Raw genomic sequence first — 11,860 nt, forward strand, 5'->3', positions numbered from 1 at the left:
TACACCTCTACGGTATCTAAGGTACCTGCATGCCAAATTTCAATTGTCTAACTTGAGTGGTTTAGATTTTTCATACAAAAGGATTTTCCCGCTAATTCCCGTTCCCGTAGGATTTTCGGGAATTCCTTTCTTAGTATACCTCTACGGTATCTAAGGTACCTGCATGCCAAATTTCAAACGTCTAACTTGAGTGGTTTAGATTTTTCATACAAAAGAATTTCCCTTCACTACTCTGCTCCTATTGATTGTAGCGTGATGAAAAGTATACTATAACCTGTCCAGGAGTGTGAAGAATAATTGTACCAAGTTTCATTAAAATCCGTCCAGTAGTTTTTGTTTCTATAAGGAACATACAGACAGACAGACAGACAGACAGACAGACAGACAGACAGACAGACAGACAGACAGACAGACAGACAGACAGACAAAAATTTTACTGATTGCATTTTTGGCATCAGTATCGACCACTTATCACCCCCTGATAGTTATTTTGAAAAAATATTTAATGTACAGAATTGACCTCTCTACAGATTTATTATAAGTATAGATAACAACTGTGCGAGCAGGACCTAGTGTGCACGCGCAGGCTGAAATGCGTGCGACAGAGAAAGAACCGGGCTACGGGCGGAAGGGAGTACCTACCTGCGCGCGGCCGCTAGTTTAGTTAGTACCGATTTGGAACTGTTTGAGCTAGTGCGACCCATTTTGTCACCACGACCCATTTTGTTTGACCTTAGACCTTTTTAACGGATTTTTAGATCTTTGCCTGCGATTGGACTTTGAATGACCTGTAATATGACCTTGGCCTTCGTAACGGATTATTGAGTTTCGCCTGAGGATTGGATATTGTGCATTGGACATTGTTATTTAACAAAAATGGCAGAACGAAGAAGTGACCATTGTGTTACTTGTGCGCGATCAGTTCGTTGCGATCGAAATAGACACACTATCAGCCGAGAACATATGGAAGATCGACCAGGCTTTGCTGAATATGTTTTAGAACGGATTAATATACAAGAGGTTAGTAAAGTGTTGTTTATTTACCACTTATATGGGTCTATAGGCTACGCTCTCCCGCACAAGATCGGTAACACATAGGTACCACTGGTATTAGTATAAATGTTTATAGGCGGCGGTAATTACCTACCATCAGGCGAGTTGCCTGCCTGTTTGCTTGTCTTAATGTGTAATAAAAAATTAAAAACTTGTATCGCTACATTTCATATACGGATCTAGATTCTTTATTTACTATTTCAGATGGCCCAAAATGATGTACAGTACATGTGTTATCGCTGTTGGGTTGCAGCCAATCGAAGACAGGCTAGATATGAACAAGAGAACAATGAAGAAGCCGCAATTGTTCCGGAGGAGTCGCATGAAATCTCAGTACCAAGCTACAAACGGGTCGCCAATACATCTCGCCGTTGTATGTATAGTGGTTGCCAGCATATTGACCTGCATCGAGTATCTTTTTTTTTAAAAGTGCATTTATTAGTAGAACATCGCGTATATATACCACAGTCCGCACGTATTTGCTCTAACCATATTAGTGCTAACGAATGGAGTTCACTGTATGAAAATGGTGAAACCATATTTACCCCAGACCAACTAAAAGATCTCATCGATACTTTGAGGAATGCGTACAAAAATAAAACATTTCTCGATTTTGAAAACATAGAGACAATCTCTCCAGAGGAACTATATTTCCACACTGGCTTGACTCATGCTCAATTCGGGACTATAATTAATGAAACACCGTCTCTTTCCGAAGAGTTAAAAAAACCAAAAACAGCCTTGGGAGCATACTTGCTCAAACTAAGGTCTGGTGAACCAAATGTTAGAATTGCCAGTCAAGTAGGTGTTAGTAAAAGGACACTAGAGCGCTTATTTAATAAAGTGCGCGATTGTTTGACGCGGGAGTTTGTGGGCCGTCATTTAGGGTTTGATCACCTCACTCGAGAGGACATATTAGTCCATTCACTAACAGTACCAAATCAAATATTCAGTGACCCTACTAACCCAGCAGCTATTGTTTTATTTGATGGCACTTACATATATATACAGAAAAGCAAGAATTTTTTATTTCAAAAGAAAACATATAGCTTGCACAAATATAAAAACCTTCTGAAGCCGTTTATGATGGTATGCTCAGATGGTTATATTATAGACATAACGGGACCACATGCTGCAACGACATCTGATGCAGTCATTATGAGTCAGATGATGAACGATTTGACTAGCCCCATCCATTATATCCTTCAAAATAATGACGTGTTCATTTTGGACAGAGGTTTCCGGGATTCTATATATAGAGATGCAGAGATGCGTGATATAGAGATGCGTGGTATGAACCTCATATGCCTCCAACTAAAGATAGGGGCGCGACTCAGTTGTCCGATATTCAAGCCAACAAGTCACGCCTGATTACTATTGTTCGATGGGTTGTAGAAGTTATCAACGGGTGGTTTAAACGTGACTTTAAGTTATTCCGAAATGTGGTTTTCAACAAAAGTATGCCACATATTTTCGAAGATTTTCGCATAGCAGGAGCGTTGATAAACGCTTTTAGACGACCTCTGGAAGACAGTCCCCACGCCGACGCATTTGTCGAAATAATAATGAATAGGATAGATGTTCCGAACAGGTTAGGCAATTATGTTGTTTCTGAAAACGTCAACAGACAAAGGGCGGCATTTACAACCATAGACGATGCGTCCTTGAACATAATGTTTCCAGAAATGACTGAAGATGACGTGGTATTGTTCAGTTTAGGAACATATCATTTAAAGCTGGCAAAATCATATGTTGCTGAACATTTGAGGGGAGGTGATGGTGTTTATCGCATAGAGGTATCACTGACGCCTCGTCCCAACATGACCGAATATGGGATATTGACAGACGGCTGCACGTTGTTGAGAGCTCGTATCTTGTCAAGACATGTTTCAAATAAAATATATTATACATATATTTTAATAAACAATGCGCAAGGAAGAGATGCTATCAAGGAACATTATTGCTCCTGTATGACTGGAATGAGGACACTTGGAGCCTGCGCACATACCGTCAGTGTAATATGGTTCCTCGGAGTTGGTCGTCATTTAGAAAACTTCGTTGGCCCAGCTAATGCTTGGGACGATATAATTATTGAAAGTGGAAATACTATTTAAGCTATTTGTTTAATAATAAAACGTTATTATGGTTCCAAAGTGTTTTAACATGTAGTTTAAACATATTTTTTAAAAATCAGTGGCAGAGACTAACCTTGATTTCAACTGAAGACCTCATGCACGTGAGATGATAACATTACATCTGTGCTACCATCGCTCCTCTTTTATTTAATTTTTAATGATTACATAAATATTTTTTTTTTTTTCAATTTAATATAACTCGGACCTGACATTCATTCGTTCATTCATTCATTCAATATCAATCTTTAAATCAGTCCCACACTTTATAATATCAACGCTCAGATGCTACAAGGGTGGGGACGGGGTTCATACAAAAATGCCCATTGTTCTTTATTTACTTGATGAAAAACGTATTTATTGAAACTGGAGTGATACAATTAAATGAACGGCAGTAAGGTTGAGAGAAATTATATAAAAGCGATAAACGAAGCGAAATATAAGTACGTAGCTAGCGAATACAATGCAAACGCGGGTAAGCACGGCAAGGCTTCTAAGCAGAGTGAGTAGGCGAGCCAGCGGTGAGGAACGCGCGCGGGGCGCGCGCGCACACGATCGCGCCACCTGACAGGTAGCAAAACCGGTCACCGCGCCGCCGCATACCAAGGATGACGTCGCGCTGGTGTGTGGCTCCTCTTGCATGAGCGGAGCGGAAGTGGTAGCGGAGTCACCACACTGGAACATACTTTTGCGCTTTAGCATGTACTCCAAGGACTGGCCATAGTTTTGCTCAAATGGGAATGCACTACACAACTTTTGTTGCTATTCCACCCACGTATACATTATGGTTTCTAGACTATCATACCACGATTTAGCCAGTCCCTGCCGTTTCTGGCAACGCGAAATGAATTGTAGTTCTTTCGTCCCAACCGTAGACGGTGGCGCACTCATTCACCTTTTTATTACCAAACATATACTCGCTGTCCTTTCGATGACGGGTCAACATCTGGAAGTATATTCTTAGGATTGGGGTTATTAGAGTGACTGGGTGCGCCTGCCGGCGTCGGCTGGGGCTTTATTGAGTTTAGTATGTCTATAACATCCTTGGACGTGAATGTAGGACTATCTATCCGTCTAGACCGATGCGCGGTATTAATTCCTTCGTCATGTGCATCTGTATGCGGACGCTTCATCCTATGATTGACGTCATTTCTGTCTGGTAGTCTACTACGTGCACGGTCACGTTGAAGTTGATCTTAAAGAAACTGCAGCCGTGCTCGCTCTCGCGCTTACAATTGTTCTCGCTCCTGTATACTCGAACTATTCCTAGCTCTACTTTGTTGGCGACTTACACTGCGATTACGGTGGTAGAGAGTGGAGCTAAGACTACGTCTTCTACTTCTGCTTCGCGTCTTACTGTGACGATGAGAACAGCTCGATTTACGTCTACGATTTCTACTTCGCGTCTTACTGCGTTGACGATGACAATAGCTTGGAATACACGTCTACGGATTCTGGTTCGGGTTTTGCTGCGGTGACGACGCGAACAGCTTGGACTACGTCTACGACTTGTACTACGTATCTTACTTGAGTCATTGCAATTAGAGTGAAGTCCACCCTCGGTATGCACATCACGGTCGGTGCGCCTTTCACGTGACTGCTCGGATGTCTGGATCTCGAGAGTTGTAAGGCTCCGTCGCCTCTGAGCTTCAGATTCATCACGTTGTTGCATATCTTGGTAAACAATTACCGCTCCAACGGTAAAAACAAACTATTCAACGCCACGTGGACTAGCCAAGTTCCGTATACTTTCGCCGCCAACCTTCGAATGCCCAATTTCTGCATTGCGAAATGCACTACTGTCCTCTCATCCCAGCCGTAAACCTCCGCGCACTGATTTACCTTTTTTAGCCACATGTCTATGCGTTGGCTTTTCAGAGACGGATTAAATTCCGGAAGAATATTTTTGTAATCCAAATTTTTATTTACTGATGGTGCGCTTTGATTTAACGGCTGCGATGGGAGAGCATCTTTAATAGTTTTAATTAGTTCGACAACCTTCTCCTGCTCTCTTCTCGAAGCCAGCTCGCGATCAAGCAAGCAGCGACTGCGGCTGCGGCTTTCACCGCGGCTGCGGCTGCGTCTAGCACGTGAACGGCTCCTCCTAGGAGTCTCCAGACTAAGGACTCCGTCTCCTCCGTCCATTTCCTAGAACTCGTAAAATAAAATTGTAACCATTAATGACTAACCAACATTTGAATTTTAAAGAATCTAATTTTACTGTTTTTGATGATAACTCGAAAACGGTGCTTCCGGGGCACGTAATTATCCGCCAGATTCTACCATCCAGATAATAAATCCGAAGAACAATCCGGAGTGTTCGGTCGTCCGATATCCGGACAGCATGCCCTAGGTGCATCTAGAGAAAATAGACAATATGTTTGACCCCTTTCATCAACCTCCGTAACCTCAACCTGGTATCATCACATGTGCTGTTCATATAGGATCTATTATTGTTACTAAAGAACACCCAAAACCTGCTAGGGGATGGATAATAAGGCTATGATAACATTTTATTCACAAAAACGTAAAAGTTAAAAATATTTGTGTAAAAATCTCGTAAACTATGCATGTGACCTTACAAACGACATCTTCAGTAATCCCTTATAACCCTCAATACCAGCAAGTTCTACTTTATGACAATAAATTACATTTAAGTAGTTCTACTTTATGATAATAATTACAATGACTCTTAATGATATTAGGCCAAACAAAATAATTACATTTTATATTTTAGTATCTAAATAAAGATTCAATTACTGAAACCAGATTGACCGGACCATATTACATATGTACATACATACATATATGATGAGGTGGGCAGAGCCACAAGTAATCAAAGACAGCTTGCAGCCACTGTTGATACGAAATCCTAAGATACCATACATAACCACCATATTATGTGGCCTATAAGAAAAAAAATGTAAAAACAACACATAAATTATCTTGTAAATTACTTACATGTCTGGTCGCAATAACAACGAAATTTTTGTTACCGCTGTATTAATTAGTATTAATCTTTACCAAACATAATAACCCTTTACAACAAAACTTCACTATTATTTCCTTTTATATATTTTTTTTATTTTTTTAAATGTAGGTATGTACGTAGCATTGGATTAATTAGGTCATTCATTGAAGTTGAACATATCAAGAGTAATACATTCATTTTTGTTTATTTTCTGTAATCCGTACGTAATGTTTAGAATGTGGGTAACTCTTCGAAATAAAGACAGGTTAAATAACTAAAGGTAACTACTATTTGAAATAAAAGTTGACTATGCGTAATTGAAACAATTAGAGTCTCACTAATAATTAAAGAATAATTATAATTCAAACAACACTTTTCTACAGTTAAACTTACAAACTATCCAGCTTGAAAAGTGGTCACGCGTGGCAACAAAACATTCCAAAAACGTAGGTACTTACCACTTCTGATATTTAGTAAAAATACGGAAGAACAGTAATCACACTTATTTATTCTGGTATCAAGAAAATAACACTTAACTTGGTAAACACATCCGATGTCGTCAAGGTCCCCAACGCAAGAGAGCGTGTATCAATCCGTCCGATTTGACAACCCCATTCTTGTGTTGCCATTTATAGAAAAATGTCTTATAACTGTCGACGAACAATTCAGCCTAACACTCCCGTCCAATTTCTACGCCCCCATGGCTAAGACACTACTCAAAGTACATTGTACTAGCGTTTTATTGGACACCATTTATGGAAATTTACTGCTACGATAATACAGTCTCATCATATTTCCACACCATATGAATACCAGTCGACACATCACATATATAGTATAAAAAGGACTTACAAGAGGTAGCTGACTCACCCTCTCCAGGTCCTCGCCCTTTTGCCTCCCTGGGCTGCAGTTTTTTAACTAGCTGTCAATTTGCTAACGACTGACAGTTGGCGCCAAAATGACTCACCTTCTAAGTGGACGTATTTTTACATGGCAACTCGCGTTGCGCGCGACAAATGCTATGCGTTACAAAACTATTTTGAGCTATATACTTTCTTATGTACCTGACAATTAAAAAGGACCAACTCTAGAATAACTCGATAAAGCAAATATGTCGCTAAATAATAATATATTTCTAGATTGAGCAAATCATTTTTCCAAGTAAGTAAACAAATGACAATGGGCACTTTTGTATGAAACTTGGTCCAAGAACCTCCACTGATGAGACTTATATGTAATGAAAGCTTATGCTTTCTCTATGATTCTGGCAAAGTCCTATCAGATTCTGTCCCGGGGTTCTTTTTTTACGGCCATGTTTGTCCTGGCTAAAAATGTGATAAAATACAGTGGGAGCTAAAATCGACTCAAGATTTGTTGCTGGATAACTAAGTCTACATAAATAATTATGTATCATATTGTATATCATTTTAAAGAGGATCTTTTCCAGAATCCGAAACATAAAAAAAAAAAACAAAAAAAATCTTTTTGTAAGCGAATTATAGTCAATTTATATCTGCAGCGCCATTGTTTCTCGGTAGCTAAGTTCAAGTTTCATGCCTTTTACCCCTTCCAAAAGTATCTTACCGATTTTTTTTTATATTGCTTCCGGAATTTGATCTGAGTGATAATAACAAGAAAAATAAATAAACACCTCTCCGATAGAGACCGGCTAAGCTATTGCCTATTGCAAGAAATCGTCATCATTAGCAAGTCATTACGGTATTGCATATTATAAGCTTATCAGCAACTTGGAACTTGGTCCAAGAACCTCCACTGGTGAGACTTGCATGTAATGATAGCTTATACTTGTCCTATGATTCTGGCAAAGTTCTATCAAACTCTGTCCTAGGGTTTTTTTACGGCCATGTTTGTCCTGAGTCCTGAGTGTACAGTAGTGGACTGCAAAATCACCTCAGGATTTGTTGTCGAAAAACTATTTAACTAAGTCTATATACATAATTATATATCATAATATATATCAATTTTAAAGGGGAAGGTTATCAGAATCTGAAACACAAATAAAAAAATGCATTAAGTATGTAAACGACTTTTAGCCAACTCACGTCCCTAGCACCATTTTTCTCAGCAGCTACGTACGAGTTTCGCGCCTTCCAACCTTTCCAAAGAAGCCCAATCATTTTTTCCTTCTTCTGATATTGCATTCTTAACCTGACAAGACTAAGTGACAACAACAAGAAATAAAATAGATACCATTCCGATAGAGGCCGCGTAAGCTATGGACCTATTGCAAGATAATGTACTCAAAGGCTAGTCATTATAATCCAACAGACGTAACATGATTAGAATGCGGGAGAACGCAAATGTAGTATGTTTTCTTTCACCACAATCTTGTTTTATTAATCCAGGCTTATATCTTGTCTTATAAACAATGCCGAATGGTACAACAGTATCGTAAACGTAAGGTTGCCTGGTAGTAATTGCTACCTTGGCAATAAAGCCGCCTTTTGCACCAGTTATTGCCTGAACTTGTTTAATAAATGTGTTTCTTTTGTATACAATAGAGTCATTGTATTGCATCTTGATTAGAATGACTTATTTCTTGTTTCTCTCGTACTAAGCTGTATAGTTGTGTTGCTGTTAGTGTTAAAGAGACACATATTTCGTCTCTTTCGCATAAGGCGATGTACTACATTTCCGTCCCGCCGCATTCTAATCATGTTACGTCTGTTGGATTATAATGACTAGCCTTTGAGTACGTTATCTTGCAATAAATAGGTCCATAGCTTACGCGGCCTCTATCGGAATGGTATCTATTTTTTTTTTTTCTTTGTTGTCACTTGTCAGGTTAAGAATGCAATATCAGAAGAAGGAAAAAATGATTGGGCTTCTTTGGAAAGGTTGGAAGGCGCGAAACTCGTACGTAGCTGCTGAGAAAAATGGTGCTAGGGACGTGAGTTGGCTAAAAGTCGTTTACATACTTAATGCATTTTTTTATTTGTGTTTCAGATTCTGATAACCTTCCCCTTTAAAATTGATATACATTATGATATATAATTATGTATATAGACTTAGTTAAATAGTTTTTCGACAACAAATCCTGAGGTGATTTTGCAGTCCACTACTGTACACTCAGGACTCAGGACAAACATGGCCGTAAAAAACCCTAGGACAGAGTTTGATAGAACTTTGCCAGAATCATAGGACAAGTATAAGCTATCATTACATGCAAATCTCATCAGTGGAGGTTCTTGGACCAAGTTCCAAGTTGCTGATAAGCTTATAATATGCAATACCGTAATGACTTGCTAATGATGACGATTTCTTGCAATAGGCAATAGCTTAGCCCGTCTCTATCGGAGAGGTGTTTATTTATTTTTCTTGTTATTATCACTCAGATCAAATTCCGGAAGCAATATAAAAAAAATCGGTAAGATACTTTTGGAATGGGTAAAAGGCATGAAACTTGAACTAAGCTACCGAGAAACAATGGCGCTGCAGATATAAATTGACTATAATTCGCTTACAAAAAGATTTTTTTTGTTTTTTTTTTATGTTTCGGATTCTGGAAAAGATCCTCTTTAAAATGATATACAATATGATACATAATTATTTATGTAGACTTAGTTATCCAGCAACAAATCTTGAGCCGATTTTAGCTCCCACTGTATTTTATCACATTTTTAGCCAGGACAAACATGGCCGTAAAAAAAGAACCCCGGGACAGAATCTGATAGAACTTTGCCAGATTCATAGAGAAAGCATAAGCTTTCATTACATATAAGTCTCATCAGTGGAGGTTCTTGGACCAGATTCGCCCATTCTCCTTTCGCCAACGTTTCCGCTTTCTCAATCAGCGTTCAAAGTTGTTCTGCTATACGCTGTTACGCGATTATACCGTCAAATATCTATTTATTAATGTATCAGGAGGCGGGAGCAAATTAAATAACGTTTCCCTCGAAAATAAATTGCAATAACGCGAAAATCTCTGCCGGTGGTGGAGTGACAATATTTAAATTATATCAGGTTATCAACAACCAATACGGAGGGCGTCAGCTCTGCGGAGACGATTCGCCGCCAATCGTTAGCGAGAGTTTGGAATTTTCACCGTTTGAAAAGTTCGTGATGCTTCGAATCGGGTAACCAGAGCAAATGAAATAAACCTCGCGCTAGGTAGGGCGACGGGTGTGAATAGGATTGGAGACCAACCTTGAGCAGGTTGGACTGCGACAGTAGTTCCGAAACGATGCACGTATTTTGATTCTATTTTTATAAAATCATACACCATTTTTTTTTTTTTAACGTTGGGAAATGCGTTACGCATACTACGCCGCCCGGGGGGGCGACGTGGTTATGTGGGACCCCCCGGGTGTCACCATCCGGTATACCCACTAAAACCCAACGGTGTTCCTCCTTGCCGCCGTGTGGCGGGGATACGGGAACGCAATTGCCGATGCCCTTTGGGGCCCAGCGCCCATGGGAGCGCATCAAGCGCCTCCCCCTCCGCCGAGGGCTGCCCGGAACACTTGGGGAGCCCTACAGCACGGGACCTATGTTGTGGACAGCGGTCCCCCGACCACCGTCCACAGGTCCCGGTCAAGGCGGCGCTCGGTCGATTGCGACCAAGTACGCCCGTCGCCGCCTTCCCGGTCGCCTGCGGCGAATCGGGAGCGAGTCGACAGAGCCTTCCCATTCCCTCTCCGCCGCTTCCTTCGCGGACATGACTATGTCCGCGAAGGTGGCGACCGCTCTCCAGGCCTGCTCGCCGCCGATCATGGCCCTAACCATGGCCGGCAGCGAGAGGTCCGCCCCTATTATTGTGGACAGGACAGCGCGAGGGACCGCCCAAGCGGGAAACTCCTCGCGCGTGTGTCGTGCCGTGTCCACTATGCCGCCCACACAGTGGTGGCATTCGGCGGTTGGCTCCCTCCTGACCACCCCAAACAGATACTCACTACGAACATACGCCTACACACACACACACACACACACACACACACACACACACACGCACACACGCGCGCACACACACACACACACACACACACAAACACACGTAAACATACACGTAGGAACACTTACCTTTACACTATACTTACCTGCAGTTGGTTGACCCGGCGTCGACGCCTGCTCACCTTGTAGACCACTGGAACTGTAGACTCGTTGACCCGCTGCTGTGCAGCAAAGACCTGAAAGAGAAAATACAATTATCATTGACGACCTGTATTAAATACAAATTATTTTAAATACTCTATTATTTTTACATTTTTATTCTTATTTCTTCTATACAAATTTATACAATTGACTTTATTTACAACCTATAATATAGAAGGTTCTTACCTGTAGGGACTTTATACGATCCTGACTTGACGTGTCCCCTTGCTTAAAATGAGCTTCGGATTTAGAACCCCAGCCAAACGTACAATGGACAAACCCGGGTCCCCTAAGGCTCCGGAGAAACAGAGAGCAAGCCCGAGCTCCCAGGCCAACGTTAGGCTGAGTATAGATGCCTGGGAGGCCGGGGAAATAGTTAATCTGACGCAAGTTACGCCCCCGCCACAACCGAAGCCAGCAGAAGTGGCCCCTCCCAAATCAACCCAGCGCAAAAGAGCCCCCCCGCAAGGGCGGACAGCCAAAACAGTCGATTCACCACTACTTCCCTCGACACCGGTCACGCGAGCGGCAAAAGCCAGGACATGGGTGACAAAAGGGAAGACGTATTTGAGTAAATCGAAAAATATGAAGA

At 41.1% G+C, this 11,860-nt stretch overlaps 1 protein-coding gene across 1 annotated transcript; it reads left to right on the forward strand.

The window, feature by feature from the left end:
- The first annotated feature begins 571 nt into the window (after positions 1-571).
- LOC126381621 (uncharacterized) lies at positions 572-2,424 on the forward strand. The gene is made up of 3 exons (XM_050031075.1): positions 572-1,020; positions 1,258-1,940; positions 2,289-2,424. The coding sequence occupies exons 1-3, from the start codon at positions 877-879 to the stop codon at positions 2,422-2,424; spliced, it is 963 nt and encodes a 320-aa protein (XP_049887032.1). The 5' UTR covers positions 572-876.
- The last annotated feature ends 9,436 nt before the right edge of the window (positions 2,425-11,860 follow it).

Source organism: Pectinophora gossypiella, unplaced genomic scaffold, assembly GCF_024362695.1.
Source record: "Pectinophora gossypiella unplaced genomic scaffold, ilPecGoss1.1 Pgos_68, whole genome shotgun sequence".
Taxonomy (NCBI): Eukaryota; Metazoa; Arthropoda; class Insecta; order Lepidoptera; family Gelechiidae; genus Pectinophora; species Pectinophora gossypiella.